The 21,915-nt window shown below is 53.8% G+C and overlaps 2 protein-coding genes across 3 annotated transcripts; one reads left to right on the forward strand and one right to left on the reverse strand.

The window, feature by feature from the left end:
- Nucleotides 1-312: 312 nt before the first annotated feature.
- LOC146765948 (uncharacterized) lies at nt 313-6,158 on the reverse strand. Its single transcript, XM_085593507.1, has 4 exons — nt 6,151-6,158; nt 3,985-4,448; nt 1,996-2,153; nt 313-727 (listed from the first exon to the last, which is right to left on the reverse strand). The coding sequence occupies exons 1-4, from the start codon at nt 6,156-6,158 to the stop codon at nt 338-340; spliced, it is 1,020 nt and encodes a 339-aa protein (XP_085449633.1). The 3' UTR covers nt 313-337.
- Nucleotides 6,159-13,724: 7,566 nt separating this feature from the next.
- ELOB (elongin B) lies at nt 13,725-21,111 on the forward strand. Of its 2 annotated transcripts, none has more exons than XM_077789529.2 (4): nt 13,725-13,765; nt 16,350-16,484; nt 19,445-19,553; nt 20,856-21,111. In XM_077789529.2, exons 1-4 carry the CDS (start codon nt 13,763-13,765, stop codon nt 20,969-20,971), a joined length of 363 nt encoding a protein of 120 aa, XP_077645655.1. In that variant the 5' UTR covers nt 13,725-13,762; the 3' UTR covers nt 20,972-21,111. The 2 variants fall into 2 exon arrangements, with proteins under 2 accessions (XP_077645655.1, XP_077645656.1); XM_077789530.2 differs by having other exon boundaries at nt 20,859-21,111.
- The last annotated feature ends 804 nt before the right edge of the window (nt 21,112-21,915 follow it).

The following is a 21,915-nucleotide window of genomic DNA, read 5'->3' on the forward strand; positions in this document are numbered from 1 at the left end:
TTTCCCCCTATTTTATCCCGGTTTTCCCCTATTTTATCCCATTTTTCCCCTATTTTATCCCATTTTCCCCCTATTTTTCCCCATTTTTCCCCTATTTCCCCCCATTTCCCCCCAATTTCCCCCCCATTTCCCCCCCACTTTCCCCCATTTTCCCCCTATTTTATCTCATTTCCTCCCTATTTTATCCCATTTTTCCCCATTTTCCCCCATTTTTCCCCATTTTATCCCTTTTTCCCCCCATTTTCCCCCATTTTATCCCATTTCCCCCCCATTTTTATCCAATTTTTCCCATTTTTCCCATTTTCCCCCCGTTTTCCCCCATTTTCCCCCCTCCCCCTCACACCCACCCCTCCCCCACGGCCACGCCCACCACCACGGCCACGCCCACCCCCGCCAGCCCCGCCCCGCCCCTCCCCCCTCCTCCCCCCTGTGGGCGTGGCCCCGCCCAGGCCCCGCCCCCTCCCCGCTCCGGCCTCCCATTGGCCGAGCCGCCCCCGCCGGGGGGGCGGGGCCAGGCGGCGACCACGCCCCCCGCGGCGCCGGGGGGGCGGGGCCAGACGAAGGCCACGCCCCCCGCGCGGGCGGCTATCCAATGGGAGAAGGCGCTGACGCGCGTGTAGACGCCCGGGCGGCGCGGGACCCCGCACCCCTCCCCCCACGAGACGATCCCGGCCAGCACCCAGCGCCCGGCGGGGGAGGGGCACACCAGGGGACCCCCCGAGTCGCCCTGCGGGGGAGCAGGGGTCACCCAGGGGTCATTGGGGTCACCCAGGGGTCACCCAGGGGTCACCCAGGGGTCATTGGGGTCACCCAGGGGTCATTGGGGCACACCAGGGGACCCCCCAAGTCGCCCTGCGGGGGAGGGGAGGGTCACCCAGGGGTCACCGAGGAGTCATTGGGGTCACCCAGGGGTCACCCAGGGGTCATTGGGGTCACCCAGGGGTCATTGGGGCACACCAGGGGACCCCCCGAGTCGCCCTGCGGGGGAGCAGGGGTCACCCAGGGGTCATTGGGGTCACCCAGGGGTCACCCAGGGGTCAGTCAGAGGTCATCGGGGTCACCCAGGGGTCACCCAGGGGTCACCCAGGGGTCATTGGGGTCACTCAGGGGTCATTGGGGTCACCCAGGGGTCATTTGGGTCACCCAGGGGTCACCCAGGGGTCATTGGGGTCACCCAGGGCTCATTGGGGTCACCCAGGGGTCACCCAGGGGTCAGTCAGGGGTCAGTCAGGGGTCATTGGGGTCAGTCAGGGGTCATTGGGGTCAGTCAGGGGTCATTGGGGCACACCAGGGGTCATTGGGGCACACCAGGGGTCATTGGGGCACACCAGGGGACCCCCCGAGTCGCCCTGCGGGGGAGCAGGGGTCACCCAGGGGTCATGGGGCTCACTCGGGCATCATGGGGTCAGTGGGTCACTCAGGGGTCATGGGGTCACTTAGGGGTCAGTCAAGGGTCATTGGGGTCAGGCAGGGGTCAGTCAGAGGTCAGAGATGTAACCCCGGTGTAACCCATGAGTAACCCATGAGTAACTCATTAGTAACTCATTAGTAACTCATTAATATCTCACCTTACAGGTGTCCTCGCCCCCCCGGGGGTGCCCGGCGCACACCACGGCCCATCCCCCACCCCGGGTGTAACCCCGGTGTATCCCCGGTGTAACCCATGAGTAACCCATGAGTAACCCATGAGTATCTCACCTTACAGGTGTCCTCGCCCCCTCTCGGGTGCCCGGCGCACACCACGGCCCATCCCCCACCCCGGGTGTATCTCAGATATAACCCCGGTGTATCCCATGAGTAACTCAGGTTTAACCCATGAGTAACCCATGAGTAACCCGTGAGTAACTCAGGTGTAACTCTCACCTTACAGGTGTCCTCGCCCCCTCTCGGGTGCCCGGCGCACACCACGGCCCATCCCCCACCCCGGGTGTATCCCCGGTGTAACCCCAGTGTATCCCATGAGTAACCCATGAGTAACTCAGGTGTAACTCTCACCTTACAGGTGTCCTCGCCCCCCCGGGGGTGCCCGGCGCACACCATGTCGTCCTGGATCGGGCGCGGCGGCAGCGCCGGGCCCAGGTCGGTGCCGTAGAGGCGGCGGCAGAGCCCCAAGGGCAGCAGAGGAACCTCGAGCTGGCGGAGCCGGCGCGGGCCTGAGTGACCAGAGTGACCAGAGTGACCAATGAGTGACCACTGAGTGACCAATGAGTGACCAGAGTGACCAGAGTGACCAATGAGTGACCACTGAGTGACCAGAGTGACCAGAGTGACCTGAGTGACCACTGAGTGACCAATGAGTGACCACTGAGTGACCAGAGAGTGACCACTGAGTGACCACTGAGTGACCAGAGTGACCAGAGTGACCAATGAGTGACCAGAGTGACCAATGAGTGACCAGAGAGTGACCAGAGTGACCACTGAGTGACCAATGAGTGACCAGAGTGACCAGAGTGACCAGAGTGACCACTGAGTGACCAATGAGTGACCAGAGTGACCAGAGTGACCAGAGTGACCACTGAGTGACCAATGAGTGACCAGAGAGTGACCAATGAGTGACCAATGAGTGACCAGAGTGACCACTGAGTGACCACTGAGTGACCAGACAGTGACCAATGAGTGACCAATGAGTGACCACTGAGTGACCAGAGTGACCAGAGTGACCAGAGTGACCAGAGTGACCAATGAGTGACCAATGAGTGACCACTGAGTGACCAGAGTGACCAGAGTGACCACTGAGTGACCAGAGTGACCAGAGTGACCAATGAGTGACCAGAGTGACCACTGACCACTGAGTGACCACTGAGTGACCCCTGAGTGACCCCTGACCCCTGCTGCCCTCGCACTGACCCTGCACTGACCCCAACCCTTGACCTCCCAATGCCCCCAGTTTGTCCCAGTCCCCCCCAATTCCCCCCCGAGTCCCTCCCAGTATAACCCAGTTTATTCCAGTCCCTCCCAGTTTCTCCCACTATAATCCAATCCCCTCCCAGTATATCCCAGTATATCCCAGTCCCCCCCAGTCCATCCCAGTATAAACCAGTTTATTCCAATCCCCTCCCAATCCCCTCCCAGTGCATCCCAGTTCCCTCCCAGTCCATCCCAGTCCCTCCCATCCCCTCCCAGTTCCCTCCCAGTCCCTCCCATCCCCTCCCAGTCCCTCCCAGTTCCCTCCCAATCCCCTCCCAGTCCCTCCCAGTCCCTCCCAGTTCCCTCCCAATCCCCTCCCAGTCCCTCCCAATCCCCTCCCAGTCCCTCCCAGTCCCTCCCAATCCCTCCCAGTCCCTCCCAGTCCCCTCCCAGTTCCCTCCCAATCCCCTCCCATCCCCTCCCATCCCCTCCCAATCCCCTCCCAATCCCCTCCCAGTCCCCTCCCAATCCCCTCCCAGTGCATCCCAGTTCCCCCCCAGTCCCTCCCAGCCCCCCCAATCCCCTCCCAATCCCCTCCCAGTCCCTCCCAGTCCCTCCCAGTCCCTCCCAGTCCCCTCCCAGTCCCTCCCAATCCCCTCCCAATCCCCTCCCATCCCCTCCCAGTCCCTCCCAGTATATCCCAGTCTATCCCAGTCCCACACTAACCCGTCCCAGTTCCCTCCCAGTCCCCCCCAATCTCCTCCCAGTTCCCTCCCAGTCCCTCCCAGTCCCCTCCCAGTCCCTCCCAATCCCCTCCCAATCCCCTCCCAGTCCCTCCCAGTCTATCCCAGTCCCTCCCAATCCCCTCCCAGTCCCTCCCAGTATATCCCAGTCCCACATTAACCCCTCCCAGTCCCTCCCAGTGTATCCCAGTATATCCCAGTCCCACATTAACCCCTCCCAGTCCCTCCCAGTCCCTCCCAGTATATCCCAGTCCCACATTAACCCCTCCCAATCCCCTCCCAGTGTATCCCAGTATATCCCAGTCCCACATTAACCCCTCCCAGTCCCTCCCAGTGTATCCCAGTATATCCCAGTCCCACACTAACCCCTCCCGGTCCCCCCAGTCCCGCTCACCGCCGCTGCCGGGGTCCCCCCAGCCGGTGCTGACGCAGGCGGTGCCGGGGGGGAAGCGCAGGGTGGGGGCGGGGAGGCAGACGGGGCCCAGCCCCCGCCCGAAGCGCACGGGCCGCGCCAGCCGCGCCAGCGCCAGGTCCCCGCTCGTGGCCTCGCCCGCGTAGCGCGGGTGGGGCACGAGCCGCGACACCGCCACGGCCACGCCCGGGGCCGGCCCGGGACCCGCCGGGGCTCCACCGGGACCGACCGGGACCGACCCGGGACCCACCGGGGCTCCGGGACCGACCGGGACCGACCCGGGACCCGCCGGGGCTCCACCGGGACCGACCGGGGCTCCACCGGGACCCGCCGGGGCTCCGGGACCCACCGGGACCGACCCGGGACCGACCGGGGCCGGCCCGGGCCCCGCCGCCGGCAGCTCCGCCGTGCCCAGCAGCACCGAGAACTGGCGGGGGTCGCTGCTCCTGGGGGAGGGGCACAGGGGGGGAGGGTCAGTGGGGTGGGGGAGGGGTCAATGGAAGGGGGTCAGTGTGGGGGAGGGGCAGGGGGTCAGTGGGGGTGGGGGAGGGGCAGCAGCACCGAGAACTGGCGGGGGTCGCTGCTCCTGGGGGAGGGGCACGGGGGGGGGGTCAGTGTGGGGGGGGAGGGGTCAATGGAAGGGGTCAGTGGGGTGGGGGAGGGGCAGGGGGGTGGGGGAGGGGCAGAGGGTCGGTGGGGAGGGGGTCGGGGGTGGGGGAGGGGCAGCAGCGCCGAGAACTGGCGGGGGTCGCTGCTCCTGGGGGAGGGGGAGGGTCAGTGTGGGGGGGGAGGGTCAGGGGGTCAGTGGGGTGGGGGAGGGTCAGGGGGGTGGGGGAGGGTCAGGGGGGTGGTGGAGGGGCCAATGGAAGGGGGTCAGGGTGGGGGAGGGGTCGGGGGGGGAGGGTCAGTGGGGTGGGGAAGGGGTCCGTGTGGGGGAGGGGTCAGTGGAAGGGGTCAGTGCGGTGGGGGAGGGGTCAGGGGGGGTGGGGGAGGGGTCGGTGGGGAGGGGGTCAGGGTGGGGGAGGAGCAGAGGGTCAGTGGGGAGGGGGAGGGGTCAGGGGGAACGGGGTCAGTGTGGGGGAGGGGTCAATGGAAGGGGTCAGTGGGGAGGGGGAGGGTCAGTGTGGGGTGGGGGAGGGGTCGGTGGGGAGGGGGTCAGGGTGGGGGAGGGGCAGCAGCGCCGAGAACTGGCGGGGGTCGCTGCTCCTGGGGGAGGGGTGGGGGAGGGGTCAGTGGGAGGGGTCCGGGTGGGGGAGGGGCAGGGGGTCAGTGGGGGGGGGGAGGGTCAGTGTGGGGTGGGGGAGGGGCAGGTGGAACGGGGTCAGGGTGGGGGAGGGGTCAATGGGGGTGGGGGAGGTGCAGGGGGTCGGTGGGGAGGGGATCAGGGTGGGGGAGGGTCAGTGGGGGGGAGGGGTCAATGGAAGGGGTCAGGGTGGGGGAGGGCTAGATGGGTCGGTGGGGGAGGGGCAGGGGGTCGCTAGGGTGGGGGTCAGGGTGGGGGAGGGGCGGGGGGGTCAGTGGGGGTGGGGGAGGGGCAGGGGGGGTGGGGGAGGGGTCGGTGGAAGGGGGTCAGTGTGGGGGAGGGGCAGAGGGGGTCAGTGGGGGTGGGGGAGGGGCGGGGGGTCGCTGGGGTGGGGTTCAGGGTGGGGGAGGGGTCGGTGGAAAAGGCCAAAGGGGGTGGGGGAGGGTCAGTGTGGGGGAGGGGCACAGGGGTCAATGGGGGTGGGGGAGGGGTCCCAGTCCCTGTTCCCACTCCCACACTGGTCCATACTGGTTATACTGGTCCATACTGGTTATACTGGTTTATACTGGTTATACTGGTTTATCCCAATTTATCCCAGTTTATCTTGCCCCACACTGGTCCATACTGGTTATACTGGTTATACTGGTTTATACTGGTTTATACTGGTTATACTGGTTATACTGGTTCTGGCCTGTTCCCACTCCCTCCAGTCTCACTCTATTCCCACCCCCGCACTGGTTTATACTGGTTTATACTGGTCCACCCCAATTTATAGTGGTTTATACTCAGTTATACTGGTTTATACTGGTTTATCCCAATTTATACTGGTCCATACTGGTTTATACTGGTCTATACTGGTTTATCCCAATTTACCCCGGTTTATTCTGGTTTATCTTGGCCCATACTGGTCCATACCGGTTTATACTGGTTTATCCCAATTTATACTGGTCTGTACTGGTTTATCCTCATTTATACTGGTTTATACTGGTCCATCCTGGTTTATACTGGTCCACCCCCATTTACACTGATCCATACTGGTCCCTACTGGTCTATACTGGTTTATACTGGTTTATACTGGTCCCTAATGGTCTATACTGGTTTATACTGGTTTATACTGGTTTATCCCAATTTATAGTGGTTGATACTGGTCCCTCATGGTCTATACTGCTTTATACTGGTTTATACTGGTTTATCCCAATTTATACTGGTCCCTACTGGTCCCTACTGGTCTATACTGGTCTATACTGGTTTAATGGATTTTAATGGGGATTTTTGGGCTCATACTGGTCCCTACTGGTCTATACTGGTTTATACTGGTTTATACTGGTCCCTAATGGTCTATACTGGTTTATACTGGTTTATACTGGTTTATACTGGTTTATACTGGTTTATCCCAATTTATACTGGTTTATACTGGTCCCTACTGGTCCCTAATGATCTATACTGGTTTATACTGGTTTATACTCGTTTATCCCAATTTATACTGGCTTATACTGGTTCCTACTGGTTTATACTGGTCCCTACTGGTCCCTACTGGTCTATACTGGTTTATACTGGTTTATACTGGTTTAATGGATTTTAATGGGGATTTTTGGGCTCATACTGGCCCCTACTGGTCCATACTGGTCTATACTGGTTTATACTGGTTTAATGGATTTTAATGGGGATTTTTGGGCTCATACTGGTCCCTACTGGTCCATACTGGTTTATACTGGTTTAATGGATTTTAATGGGGATTTTTGGGCTCACACTGGTCCCTACTGGTCCATACTGGTTTATACTGGTCTATACTGGTTTATACTGGTTTAATGGATTTTAATGGGGATTTTTGGGCTCACACTGGTCCCTACTGGTCCATACTGGTTTATACTGGTCCCCACTGGTGACTCACCCCTGCAGGCAGTGCGCGGCCGTCAGGACCCACTCGGGGGCCACCAGGGAGACCCCGCAGACGTGGGACCCCCCCCGGCGCAGGGAGCCCTGCCAGGGCCAGCGCCCCTCCCCCGCCTCCGAGCCCCCCACGGCGCGCGCCCGCGGGGGGGGGCGGGGCAGCCCGCACTCTGCCGGAACAGCCGGGGGGGTATTGGGGGTTATTGATCAGTTATTGGGGGTTATTGGGGGGATTTGGGGGATTATTGGGGGTTATTGGGGATTATTGGGGGTTATTGGGGGGTTATTGAGCAGTTATTGGGGGTTATTGGGGGTTATTGGGGGTTATTGGGGATTATTGGGGGTTATTGGGGGTTATTGGGGATTATTGGGGGTTATTGGGGGTTATTGGGGGTTATTGGGGGTTATTGGGGGGATTTGGGGATTATTGGGGGATTATTGGGGGTTATTGGGGATTATTGGGGATTTTGGGGGGATTATTGGGGATTTTGGGGGGGTTATTGGGGGGATTTGGGGGTTATTGGGGGGGTTATTGGGGGATTATTGAGCAGTTATTGGGGATTATTGGGGGTTATTGGGGGTTATTGGGGGTTATTGGGGGTTATTGGGGGTTATTGGGGATTATTGAGAAGTTATTGGGGGTTATTGGGGGGTTATTGGGGGTTATTGGGGTTATTGGGGGGTTATTGGGGGATTATTGAGCAGTTATTGGGGGGTTATTGGGGATTATTGGGGGTTATTGGGGGGGTTATTGGGGGTTATTGGGGGGATTTGGGGGGTTATTGGGGGGTTATTGAGCAGTTATTGGGGGTTATTGGGGGTTATTGGGGGTTATTGGGGATTTTGGGGGGATTATTGGGGATTTTGGGGGGGTTATTGGGGATTATTGGGGGTTATTGGGGGGATTTGGGGGGTTATTGGGGATTATTTGGGATTTTGGGGGGATTATTGGGGGGATTTGGGGGGGGTTGGGGATTTGGGGAATTATTGGGTATTATTGGGGGATTATTGGGGGTTTATTGGGGATTTGGGGGGATTTTGGGGGACTATTGGGGGATTATTGGGGATTTTGGGGAGATTATTGGGGATTATTGGGGATTTTGGGGGATTATTGGGGATTTCGGGGGGGTTATAGGGAATTTTGGGGGGATTTTGGGGGCATTATTGGGGATTTTGGGAGTTTGGGGAGGGTTTGGGGGGATTTGGGGGTTTTCAGGGGATTTGGGGGGGGGGTTTTGGGGGGATTTGAGGATTTTAGAGGGATTTGGGGGGATTATTGGGGGTTTTGGGGGATTTTGGGGAGTTTTATGGGGATTCGGGGGGGTTTGAGGGGGTTCAGGGAGGTTTGGGGGGATTTTGGGGGATTTGCAGAGATTTGGGGGAGTTTCGGGGGGATTATTGCAGATTTTGGGGGAATTTTGGGGGGATTTTAGGGTATTTATTGGGGATTTTGGGGACATTTTATGGGATTTGGGGGATTTTGGGGATTATTGGGGATTTTGGGAGATTTGAGGGGATTTTATGGAAGATTTTGGGGCATTTTTGGGAGATTTTGGGGCATTCGGGGCCCTCACCCCGCTCCGTCTCCGAGACCTCCCAGGACCCATCTGGGGGGGAAAGGGGGAGGGGGGTCAGGGGGGTCTGAACCCCAAAAAAACCCAAAATCCACACAAAAAGACCCAAAAATCCACCAAAAAACACCCAAACCCCCACAAAAACCTCAAAAAACACACAAAAAACACGAAAAAACACCCAAAAAACCCACAAAAACCCCCCAAAAACCACAAAAAACCTCCAAAAAGCACCCAAAAACCACTAAAAAAACCCACAAAACCCCCAAAAAACAACAAAAAACCCACAAAACCCCAAAATCCACCCAAAGAAGCTAAAAAATACCCAAAATCCACACAAAAAACCCCAAATTCAGCCCAAAACAACCCCCCAAAAACCTAAAACCAAAGAATCCAAAAACCCCAACCCCGAAATCCCCCAAAAAAATCCTAAAAACCCCCCAAAACTCCCAAAATTCCTCCAAAGAGGGAGAAAATCCCAAATTTCCACCCAGGACACCCCAAAATTCCATCCACAACCCAAATTTTCCACCCAAAATCCAAAAATTCCTCTCAAAAACCCCAAAATTCCCACCTCAAAATCCCAACGTTCCATCAAAAATCCAAATTTTCCACCCCAAACCACAAAATTCCACCCGGGAACCCCAAAAATCCCCAAATTCCCACCCCAAACCCCCCCAAAATTCCCACCCCAACCCCCAAATTTCCACCCGGGAACCCCAAAACCCCCGAAATTCCCACCCCGAACCCCAAATTCTGGTGGAAAATTCCCCAAAAAACCCCAAAATTCCCCTGAAAATTCCCAAATCACCCCCCGAACCCCAAAAATTCCCCCCAGAATCCCCAAAAATCCACCCAGGAACCCCAAAAATCCCCAAAATTCCCTCCAACCCCCCCCCCTTACAAATCCCCAAAATTCCCTCCAACCCCCCCCCTAAAAATCCCCAAAATTCCCACCCCGAAACCCCCAAAATTCCCAAATTCTCCCCCCGAACCCCAAAACTCTCCCCAAAATTCCCCAAATTTCCCCTCCCCCACCCCAAACCCCCCAAAACTCCAAAAATTCCCAAATTCCCCCCCCGGAACCCCAAAATTTTTCCCCCGAACCCCAAAATTCCCCCCCCGAACCCCAAAAATCTCCCAAAAATTCCCCAAATTTCCCCTCCCCCACCCCAAACCCCCAAAACTCCAAAAATTCCCAAATTCCCCCCCGGAACCCCAAAATTCCCCCCCCGAACCCCAAAATTCCCCCCCCGAACCCCAAAATTCTCCCCCAATTCCCCAAATTTCCCCTCCCCCCGCCCCTCCCCCACCCCAAACCCCCCAAAACTCCAAAAATTCCCAAATTCCCCCCCCGAACCCCAAAATTCTCCCCCCGAACCCCAAAATTCCCCCCCGAACCCCAAAAATCTCCCAAAAATTCCCCGAATTTCCCCTCCCCCCGCCCCTCCCCCACCCCCAACCCCCCCAAAATTCCCCAAATTTCCCCTCCCCCCGCCCCTCCCCCACCCCCACCCCCCCCAAATCCCCCCAAACCGCCTTTCCCACGGATGGGGGAGGGGCGGGGATTCCCCCAATTTTATTTAATTTTAATTTTAAATTTTTTTTTTTTTTTTGGGGGGGGGGGGGGGGTTACCTGGGGGGGGGTCCCCGGGCGTGACGTCACAGGCGAGGGCGGCCAGCAGCAGGAGGGGGAGGGGCAGCAGCGGCCGCGGGGTCCCCATGGCGCCGCCGCCCCTCCCCCCCCGGCGCGGCCCCTTTAAGGCCGGGGGGGGGCGGGGCCGGCGCCGCGCCCCACGGGGCCGCCCGGGCCGCGGGGCAGGGGCGGGGCCGCCCCTCCCCCACCCCCGCCCGGCCCGGCCGGGGGGAGGGGCGCGGAAAATTCCACCCCGAAGCCCAACGTTTCCGCCCCAAAATCCCCGAAATTCCGCCCAAAATCCCAATTTTCCAACCAGAATTCCGCCCCAAATCCCCAAAATTCCACCCCAAATCCCCAAAATTCCACCCAAAATCCCAATTTTCCAACCAGAATTCCACCCAAATCAAAAATTTCCATCCAAAATCCCCAAAATTCCACCCCAAATCCCCAAAATTCCACCCAAAATCCCAATTTTCCAACCAGAATTCCACCCCAAATCCCCAAAATTCCGCCCAAAATCCCCAAAATTCCACCCAAAATCCCAATTTTCCAACCAGAATTCCACCCCAAATCCCCAAAATTCCGCCCAAAATCCCAATTTTGAACCCAAAAGTCCACCCAAAATCCCAATTATGGACCCAAAATTCCACCCCAAATCCCAATTTTCCAACCAGAATTCCACCCAAATCAAAAATTTCCATCCAAAATCCCCAAAATTCCACCCAAAATCCCAATTTTCCAACCAGAATTCCACCCCAAATCCCCAAAATTCCACCCAAAATCCCCAAAATTCCACCCCAAATCCCAATTTTCCAACCAAAATTCCGCCCCAAATCCCCAAAATTCCACCCCAAATCCCCAAAATTCCACCCAAAATCCCAATTTTCCAAACAAAATTCCGCTTGAAATTCAAAATTTCCACCCCAAATCCCCAAATTCCACCCCAAATCCCCAAAATTCCACCCCAAATCCCAATTTTCCAAACAAAATTCCACCCCAAATCCCAATTTTGGACCCGAAATTCCACCCCAAATCCCCAAAATTCCACCCAAAATCCCCAAAATTCCACCCAAAATCCCCAAAATTCCACCCAAAATCCCAATTTTCCAACCAAAATTCCGCCCCAAATCCCCAAAATTCCACTCCAAATCCCCAAAATTCCACCCAAAATCCCAATTTTCCAAAAAAAATTCCACTTGAAATTCAAAATTTCCTCCCCAAATCCCCAAACTTCCACCCCAAATCCCCAAAATTCCACCCAAAATCCCAATTTTCCAAACAAAATTCCGCTTGAAATTCAAAATTTCCACCCCAAATCCCCAAATTCCACCCCAAATCCCCAAAATTCCACCCAAAATCCCAATTTTGGACCCGAAATTCCACCCCAAATCGAAAATTTCCATCCAAAATCCCCAAAATTCCACCCCAAATCCCAATTTTCCAACCAAAATTCTGCCCCAAATCAAAAATTTCCATCCAAAATCCCCAAAATTCCACCCAAAATCCCAATTTTCCAAACAAAATTCCACCCCAAATCCCAATTTTGGACCCGAAATTCCGCCCCAAATTGAAACTTTCCACCCAAAATTCCATCCAAAATCCAAATTTTTGACCCAGAATTCCGCCCCAAATCAAAAATTTCCACCCAAAATCCGAATTTTGGACACAAAATTCCACCCCAAATCCATATTTTTGACCCAAAATACGAATTTTTGACCCAAAATTCCACCCGCCCCCCAAAAAAAAAATTCCATCCAAAATCCAAATTTTTCACTCAAAATTTGACTCAAAATCGAAAATTTCCACCCGAAATCCAAATTTTTTACCCAAATTTCTACCCAAAATCGTAATTTTCCACCCCCAATCCAGATTTTCCAGCCCCCAATCCCCAAAATTCCATTTGAAATCCAAATTTTTTACCCAAAATCCCCAGAAATCCACTCGAAATCCAAATTTTCCACCCCAAATCCCCAAAATTCCACCCAAAATCCAAATTTTCCAACCAAAATTCCACCCAAAATCTAAATTTTCCACCCCAAATCCAAAGTTTCCACCCCAAATCCCCAAAATTCTGCTCGAAATCCAAATTTCCCCCGAAATCCGAATTTTCCATCACAAATCCCCAAAATTCCACTAAAATCAGAATTTTCCACTCAAAATTTGAATTTTCCAACCAAATTGCACTCGAATTCAAACACAATCAGAAATTTCCACTCAAATTTTGAATTTTACACCCAAATTCCACTGAAAATCCAAGTTTTCCACACAAAATTCGAATTTCCAACCAAAATTCCACCCCAAATTGAAATTTTTCAATCAAAATCTGGATTTTCCACCCCAGATCTCCAAAACTCCACCCAAAATCCTAATTTTTTACCCAGAATTCCACTCAAAATCCAAATTTCCCACCCAAAAAGCCCAAATTTTCTACCCAAATCCCCAAGTTCCAAAAATCCCAAATTTTCCTCCAAAATTCCACCCAAATTCCCGAATTTGCACCCAAAATCCCCAAAATTCCACCCAAAATCCAAATTTTCTACCCAAAATCTCCAAAATTCCTAAATTTTCCCCCAAATTCCCCAAATTTCCCCACAATGCCCAAATTTTTCCCCAACATCCCCGAATTTTCCCCCAAATTTCCCCCCAAATCCCCAATTTTCCCAAAATTCCCCCAAATTTCCCCCAAAATCCCCAAATATCCCCCATTTTCCCTTAATTTCCCCCAAATTTTCCCCAAATTCCCCAAATTTCCCCCAATTTCCCCATTTTCTCCCAAATTTTCCCCAATTTCCCCATTTTCTCGCAAATTTCCCCCAAATTCCCCAATTTTCTCCAAATTTCCCGCAATTTTCCCCCAAATTCCCCAAATTTCCCCAATTTCTTCATTTTCCCCCCAAATTTCCCCCAAATTCCCCGAAATTCCCCAAATTTCCCCCCAAATTTCCCCCAAATTTTCCCCAAAATTTCCCCCAAATTCCCCAATTTTCCCCCAAATTTCCCCCAAATTCCCCAAATTTCCCCCAAATTCCCCAATTTTCCCCCAAATTTCCCCCAAATTCCCCAAATTTCCCCCAAATTCCCCAAATTTCCCCCCAAATTTCCCCCAAATTCCCCAAATTCCCCCCAAATTTCCCCGCCCCGTTTCTCCCTCCTCAAAATGGCGGCTCCCCCCCCCCAGCCCGGACCTCCCTAAGATGGCGGCGCTCTCGCGAGATTTGGGCGGCGCTCTCGCGAGCTTTGGGCGGCGCTCTGGCGAGCCTCGGGGCTGCTCTCTCGCGAGATTTGGGCGGCGCTCTGGCGAGCTTTGGGCGGCGCTCTCGCGAGATTTGGGCGGCGCTCTGGCGAGCTTTGGGCGGCGCTCTCGCGAGATTTGGGCGGCGCTCTCGCGGCGGGGCCGGAGCCGGCGCAGCGGCCGCCATGGTGAGCAGCGGGCGGGGGGCGGCGGTTCGGCGGCCCCGCGGCGGCCCCGCGGCGGCTCCGCGGCCCTTCGGCGCCCGGCGGCCGCGGGGGGAGAGCCGCGGGGCTCGGGCTGGGCCGGGGGGATCCCCGCGGGGCGCCCCGGGCCGCGCAATGGCGCCCCGAAAACGACCCCCCCCCAAAACGGCGAGAGCGCGCGGCGCCCCTGGCGGAGGCCACGCCCACTAAACCCCAGACCACGCCCACTTCATCGCCAAGGCCACGCCCACTTCAGACCGAGGCCACGCCCACTTCAGCCAGAGGCCACGCCCACTTTAAGCCCACCGAGGTGATGCCCCTTTGTGGCTTAAAAATGGACAAAAAATGACCCAAAAATGGACAAAATTGGCCTAAAAATGAACTAAAAATGACCCAAAATGGACAAAAAAATGACCTAAGAAATTGACAAAAAAATGACTCAAAAATGAACCCAAAAATGGACAAAAAATGACCCAAAAATGGACAAAAAATGCCCTAAAAATGACCCAAAATGGACAAAAAAATGACTCAAAAATGGACCCAAAAATGGACAAAAAATATCAATCTAAAATGGACAAAATTGGCCTAAAAATGAACTAAAAATGACCCAAAATGGACAAAAAAATGACCTAAGAAATTGACAAAAAAATGACTCAAAAATGAACAAAAAACTATTCTAAAATGACCCAAAAAAAAAGACCCAAAAATGGTCCAAAAATGACCCAAAAATGGACAAATAAATGACCCAAAATGGACAAAAAAAATGACCAAAAAATGGACAAAAGATGACTCAAAAATTACCTAAAAATGGACAAAAAGTGGCCCAAAAATGACCCAAAAAATGAACAAAAAAATGACCCAAAAATGGACAAAAAACCGACCCAAATACGAACCCAAAAATGGACAAAAAATGACTCTAAAATGACCCCAAAAAATGACCCAAAAATGGACAAAAAATGACCCAAAAATGGACAAAATTGGCCTAAAAATGAACTAAAAATGACCCAAAATGGACAAAAAAATGACTTAAGAAATTGACAAAAAAATGACTCAAAAATGAACCCAAAAATGGACAAAAAATGACCCAAAAATGGACAAAAAATGACTCTAAAATTACTCAAAAAAATGACTCAAAAATGACTCAAAATAATTACTCAAAAATGGACAAAAAATGGCCTAAAAATGACCCAAAAATGGACAAAAAATGACTCTAAAATTACTCAAAAAAATGACTCAAAAATGACTCAAAATAATTACTCAAAAATGGACAAAAAATGGCCTAAAAATGACCCAAAATGGACAAAAAAATGACTTAAGAAATTGACAAAAAAATGACTCAAAAATGAGCCCAAAAATGGACAAAAAATGACCCAAAAATGGACAAAAAATGACCCAAAATAGAGAAAAAAATGAACATAAAATGACCCAGAAATTGAACCGAACTTTAAAATTCATTCGAAATCCTCTGAAAATCAGAAATTTTTTTTGGTGGTCAAACCCAATTTTTTACTGGCCACGCCCAATTTTCACTAGCCACGCCCATTTTGTCACTAGCCACGCCCCCAACTCAATACAACTCCCACCAAAACTGCAAAAACTGGCTGGAAAACCCCAAAAAAACCCAATTTTTGGGTGCCTGGCCCCATTTCCGGGCTCGGTAGCCACTGGCCGGGTTCGGTGGCTACGGGCCGGGTTCGGTAGCCACCAGCAGGGTTCGGTAGCCACAGGCCGGGTTTGGTGGCCACGGGCTGAGTTTGGTAGCCACGGGCCCGGTTCGGTGGCCACGGGCCCGGTTCGGTAGCCATGGGCCGGGTTTGGTAGCCACCAGCAGAGTTTGGTAGCCACCAGCAGGGTTCGGTAGCCACAGGCCCGGTTCGGTAGCCACCAGCAGGGTTCAGTAGCCACGGGCCGGGTTCGGTAGCCACGGGCTGGGTTCGGTAGCCACCAGCAGGGTTTGGTAGCCACCAGCAGAGTTTGGTAGCCACGGGCTGAGTTTGGTAGCCACGGGACAGGTTCGGTAGCCACGGGCCGGGTTTGGTAGCCACGGGCCGGGTTCGGTAGCCATGGCCCGGCTCAGTAGCCATGGGCCGGGTTCGGTAGCCACGGGCCGGGTTCAGTAGCCACCAGCAGAGTTCGGTAGCCACGGGCCGGGTTCAGTAGCCACGGGCCGGGTTCAGTAGCCACGGGCCGGGTTCAGTAGCCACGGGCCGGGTTCAGTAGCCACGGGCTGGGTTCCGTAGCCACGGGCCGGGTTCGGTAGCCACGGGCCGGGTTCAGTAGCCACGGGCCGGGTTCAGTAGCCACGGGCTGGGTTCCGTAGCCACGGGCCGGGTTCGGTAGCCACGGGCCGGGTTCAGTAGCCACGGGCCGGGTTCAGTAGCCACGGGCCGGGTTCGGTAGCCACCAGCAGGGCCCGGTAGCCACGGCCCGGCTCAGTAGCCACCAGCAGGGCTCGGTAGCCACGGCCCGGCTCAGTAGCCACCAGCAGGGCTCGGTAGCCACCAGCAGGGTTTGGTAGCCACCGGCCGGGTTCGGTAGCCACGGCCCCGCTGAGCGGCCGCCTCGGCAGGACGTGTTCCTGATGATCCGGCGGCACAAGACGACGATCTTCACCGAGGCCAAGGAGTCCTCGACCGTGCTGGAGCTGAAGAGAATCGTGCAGGGGATCCTGCACCGCCCGCCCCACGAGCAGCGCCTCTACAAGGTGGGCAGCAAAGGGTTAACAGAGTTTGGAATTTTGGGGAGATTTTGGGGAGATTTTGGGGAAATTTGGGGAATTTTGGGGGATTTTGGGGAATTTGGGAGTTTTTTGGGGATTTTTTGGGGAATTTTGGGGGTTTTTTGGGGATTTTGGGGGGTTTTTTTGGGGTTTGAATGGCGCAGGGGATCCTGCACCGCCCGCCCCACGAGCAGCGCCTCTACAAGGTGGGCAACAAAGGGTTAACAGAGTTTGGAATTTTGGGGAGATTTTGGGGAATTTGGGGATTTTTGGGGATTTTTTGGGGGTTTTTGGGGATTTTTTGGGGATTTTTTGGGGTTTGACTGGAGCAGGGGATCCTGCACCGCCCGCCCCACGAGCAGCGCCTCTACAAGGTGGGCAGCCAGGGGTTAATGGGGACGGAATTTTGGGGGATTTTGAGGATTTTTTGGGGAATTTTGGGTTTTTTTTGGGGATTTTTTGGGGATTTTTTGGGGTTTTTTGGGGTTTGAATGGCACAGGGGATCCTGCACCGCCCGCCCCACGAGCAGCGCCTCTACAAGGTGGGCAGCCAGGGGTTAACAGAGTTTGGAATTTTGGGGGATTTTGGGGAGATTTTGGGGAGTTTTGGGGATTTTTTGGGGAATTTTGGGGATTTTTTGGGGATTTTTGGGGTTTGAATGGCGCAGGGGATCCTGCACCGCCCGCCCCACGAGCAGCGCCTCTACAAGGTGGGCAACAAAGGGTTAACAGAGTTTGGAATTTTGGGGAGATTTTGGGGAGATTTTGGGGAGATTTTGGGGAGATTTGGGGAAATTTGGGGATTTTTGGGGATTTTTTGGGGATTTTGGGGGGTTTTTTGGGGGTTTTTGGGGATTTTTGGGGTTTGACTGGAGCAGGGGATCCTGCACCGCCCGCCCCACGAGCAGCGCCTCTACAAGGTGGGCAGCGAGGGGTTAATGGGGACGGAATTTTGGGGATTTTTTGGGGATTTTTTGGGGATTTCTGGGGATTTTTGGGGATTTTTTGGGGATTTTTTGGGGTTTGATTGGAGCAGGGGATCCTGCCCCACGAGCAGCACCTCTACAAGGTGGGCAACAAAGGGTTAACAGAGTTTGGAATTTTGGGGAGATTTTGGGGAGATTTTGGGGAGTTTTGGGGAATTTTGGGGTTTTTTTGGGGGTTTTTTTGGGATTTTTTCAAGATTTATTGGGATTTTTTTGGGATTTTTTTTTTATTATTTTTTCAGGATTTTTTTGGGGATTTTTTGAGTTTTTTTGGGATTTTTTGAGGATTTTTTGGGATTTTTGGGGGATTTTTAAAAATTATTTTTTCAGGATTTTTTTTGGATTTTTTGGAGGCTTTTTTGAGATTTTTTTGGGGATTTTTGGAGAATTTTTAGGGACTTTTTATGAATTTTTTGGGGGGATTTTTTGAGGATTTTTTTTTATTCTTTCGTGATTTTTGGGGATTTTTTAGAGATTTTTTTAGGGATTTTGGGGGATTTTTTGGGGGAATTTTTGGGCATTTCGGTCGGTTTTTTTTTGAGATTTTTGGGGATTTGGGATCTTTGGGGATTCTTTTTTTGGGGGGGGTTTTGGATTTTTTTGGGAATTTTTTTGGGATTTTTGGGGGATTTTTGGAGGGATATTTTGGGGGGGTTTTGGGGATTTGGGGAATTTCAAGGATATTTTGGGATAATTTCGGGAACATTTCAGGAACATTTTGGGATAATTTCGGGAACATTTCGGGATAATTTCAGGGATCTTTTAGGGATAATTTTGGGGATATTTTGGGAACATTTCAGGAATATTTTTGGATAATTTCAGGAACATTTCAGGATAATTTCGGGAACATTTTGGGATAATTTTGGGATAATTTCAGGATCATTTTGCGATAATTTTGGGATCATTTCGGGATAATTTTTGGATATAATTTCAGGAACATTTTGGGATAATTTTTGGATAATTTCAGAAACAGTTTGGGATAATTTTGGGTACATGTTGGGACCATTTTGGGGGTATTTTGGGAACACTTCGGGATAATTTTGGGATCATTTCGGGAACATTTCGGGACCATTTTGGGATAATTTCAGGACCATTTTGGGAACATTTTGGGGATATTTCGGGACCATTTTGGAATAATTTCGGGACCATTTTGGAATCATTTTGGGACCATTTTTGGATCATTTCGGGACAATTTTGGGATCATTTTGGGACCATTTCGGGACCATTTCGGGACCATTTTGGGACCATTTCGGGACCATTTTGGGACCATTTTGGGATCATTTCGGGACCATTTCGGGACCATTTTGGGACCATTTTGGGATCATTTCGGGATAATTTTGGGACCATTTCGGGACCATTTTGGGATCATTTCGGGATAATTTTGGGACCATTTTGGGATCATTTTGGGATCATTTTGGGGATATTTCGGGACCATTTTGGGACCGTTTTGGGACCATTTTGGGATCATTTCGGGACCATTTTGGGACCATTTTGGGACCATTTCGGGACCATTTCTGGATCATTTTGGGACCATTTTGGGATCATTTTGGGATCATTTTGGGACCATTTTGGGGATATTTCGGGACCATTTTGGGACCGTTTTGGGACCATTTTGGGATCATTTCGGGACCATTTTGGGACCATTTTGGGACCATTTCGGGACCATTTCGGGACCATTTCGGGACCATTTCTGGATCATTTTGGGACCATTTTGGGATCATTTTGGGACCATTTTGGGATCATTTCGGGATAATTTTGGGACCATTTTGGGATCATTTTGGGATCATTTTGGGACCATTTTGGGGATATTTCGGGACCATTTTGGGACCGTTTTGGGACCATTTTGGGATCATTTCGGGACCATTTTGGGACCGTTTTGGGACCGTTTTGGGACCATTTTGGGATCATTTTGGGACTGTTTTGGGATCGTTTTGGGACCGTTTCCCCTCGCTCCCCCAGGACGATCAGCTCCTGGAGGACTCCAAGACTTTGGGCGACTGCGGCTTCACCAGCCAGACCGCCCGGCCCCAGGCCCCGGCCACCGTGGGGCTGGCGCTGCGCAGCGGCGGTGCGCCCGGGGCTGGGGGTCCGGGGGGTTTGGGGGGTCCTCGGGGGGTTTGGGGGGGATTTGGGGGGTCCTGGGGGGGTTTGGGGGGTCCTGGGGGGGGTTTGGGGGGATTTAGGGGGTCCTGGGGGGGGTTTGGGGGGGGTTTGGGGGGTCCTGGGGGGTCCTGGGGGGGATTTGGGGGGTCCTGGGGGGGTTTGGGGGGTCCTGGAGGGTCCTGGGGGGGGGTTTGGGGGGGTCCTGGGGGGAGTTTGGGGGAATTTAGGGGGTCCTGGGGGTCCTGGGGGGGGTTTGGGGGGTCCTGGGGGGATTTAGGGGGTCTTGGGGGGTTTGGGGGGGGTTTGGGGGTCCTGGGGGGTCCTGGGGGAAATTTGGGGGGTCCCTGGGGGAGTTTGGGGGGTCCTGGGGGGGATTTGGGGGGTCCTGGGGGGGGTTTGGGGGGGATTTGGGGGGTCCTGGGGGGGTTTGGGGGGTCCTGGAGGGTCCTGGGGGGAGTTTGGGGGAATTTAGGGGGTCCTGGGGGGTCCTGGGGGGGGGTTGGGGGGTCCTGGGGGGTCCTGGGGGAAATTTGGGGGTCCCTGGGGGGTTTTGGGGGGATTTTAGGGGTCCCTGGGGGGTGTTTGGGGATCCCAGGGGGGTTTGGGGGGATTTTGGGGGGTCCTGAGGGGGTTTGGGGGGAATTTTTGGGATTCTGGGGGGGGGTTTGGGGATTTGGGGGGGTTTGGGGGGTCCCAGGGGGATTTTGGGGGTTCCTGGGGGAGTTTGGGAGGTCCCTGGGGGCTTTGGGGGGGGCTGGGTGGGGTGTGAGGGTTCCTGGGGGAGGTTTGGGGGGGAATTTTGGGGGTCCCAGGGGAAGTTTGGGGGTCCCAGGGGAGGTTTTAGGGGTCCCTAGGGGGGTTTGGGGCAAATAAAAGGAATTTTCAGGGGTCCCTGGGGGGCTACGGGGGGATTTTGGGGTCCCTGGGGGGTTTGGGGGGATTTTGGGGATCCTGGGGCAGATTTTATTGGTTTTTTTAGGGGTTTTGGGTTCCTGGGTTGGAGTTTTTGGCTTTTTTTTCGGGGATTTTTTTGGGATTTATTTTTTGGGCTGGATTTTTGGGATTTTGGGGTTTTCCAGGTGTAATTTTAACCCTTTCCCCCCCCAAGCAGAGGAGTTCTTCGAGGGGCTCTCTTGGGTTTTTTTAGGGTTTTTGGGGTTCCTGGGTTGGATTTTTTCGGGGATTTTTTTTGGGATTTATTTTTTGGGCTGGATTTTGGGGATTTTGGGTTTTTCCAGGTGTAATTTTTAACCCTTTCCCCCCCAAGCAGAGGAGTCCTTCGAGGGGCTGCGCATCGAGCCCTTCTCCAGCCCCCCGGAGCTGCCGGACGTGATGAAGCCCCAGGACTCCACCGGGGCCGCCACCGACCCCCCCCTGCCCTGAGCCCGAATTTGGGCTCAAATCCGACGATTTTGGGGCCGGGGGAGGGGCTGGGAGGGGGGCGGGGGGAGGGGAGAAAGAAAATCCCAAAAAAACCCCAAAAAAATCCCCAAAACATCGAAATAAAAAACCCCTGGCGACAACTGGGGGAGCTCGGGGCGAATTTTTGGGGGAATTTTAGGGAGGATTTTGGGGGGTCCCGAGGGAATTTTGGGGTTTGGGAAATTTTAGGGGGTTCTGAGGGAATTTTGGGGGCAGATTTGAAGGGGAACTTGGGAATTTTGGGGGTCCCAAGGGAATTTTGGGGGAATCCCAGAGGATTTTGGGGGCCCTGGGGGGATTTTGAGGGGAAATTTGGAGATTTTGGGGGTCCAGAGGGAATTTTAGGGGAAATTTGGGGATTTTGGGGGACTCAAGGGAATTCTGGGGGGAAATTTGGGGATTTTGGGGGTCCAGAAGGAAATTTGGGGATTTTGGGTGGTCCAGAGGGAATTTTAGGGGAAATTTGGGGATTTTGGGGGACTCAAGGGAATTCTGGGGGGAAATTTGGGGTTCCCGGGAGAATTTTGGGAGGAATTTTAGGGAGGATTTTGGGGGGCTCTGAGGGAATTTTGGGGTGGTTTTAGGGGGTCCTGGGGGGATTTTGGGGGGGTCCCATAAGATTTGGGGGGAAATTTGGGGCCATGAGGGGAAATTTGGGGGTCCCAAGGGAATTTTAGGATAAATTTGGGAATTTGGGGGGTTCTGAAGGAGTTTTTGGAGGAAATTTGGGGTTTTGGGGGAATCCCATAAGATTTAAAGGGAAATTTGGGGCCATGAGGGGAAATTTGGTGATTTTGGGGGTCCCAAGGGAATTTTAGGGGAAATTTGGGGATTTTGGGGGTCCCAAGGGAATTTTAGGGGAAATTTGGGGATTTTGGGGATCTCAATGAAATTTTAGGGGAAAT

Source organism: Lonchura striata, chromosome 16 (assembly GCF_050655825.1).
Source record: "Lonchura striata isolate lonStrDom1 chromosome 16, ASM5065582v1, whole genome shotgun sequence".
Lineage (NCBI taxonomy): Eukaryota > Metazoa > Chordata > Aves > Passeriformes > Estrildidae > Lonchura > Lonchura striata.

Bases quoted from the DNA above. Each gene is read 5' to 3' on its own strand.
- LOC146765948 (XM_085593507.1), bottom strand. The intron at 2,154-3,984 runs GTGAGCGGGACT...CTGGTCACTCAG, and splicing joins GGGGGACCCCGGCAGCGGCG to GCCCGCGCCGGCTCCGCCAG. The intron at 728-1,995 runs GTGAGAGTTACA...GCTCCCCCGCAG, and splicing joins GGGGCGAGGACACCTGTAAG to GGCGACTCGGGGGGTCCCCT.
- ELOB (XM_077789529.2), top strand. The intron at 16,485-19,444 runs GTGGGCAGCAAA...TCGCTCCCCCAG, and splicing joins ACGAGCAGCGCCTCTACAAG to GACGATCAGCTCCTGGAGGA. The intron at 19,554-20,855 runs GTGCGCCCGGGG...TTCCCCCCCAAG, and splicing joins GCTGGCGCTGCGCAGCGGCG to CAGAGGAGTCCTTCGAGGGG.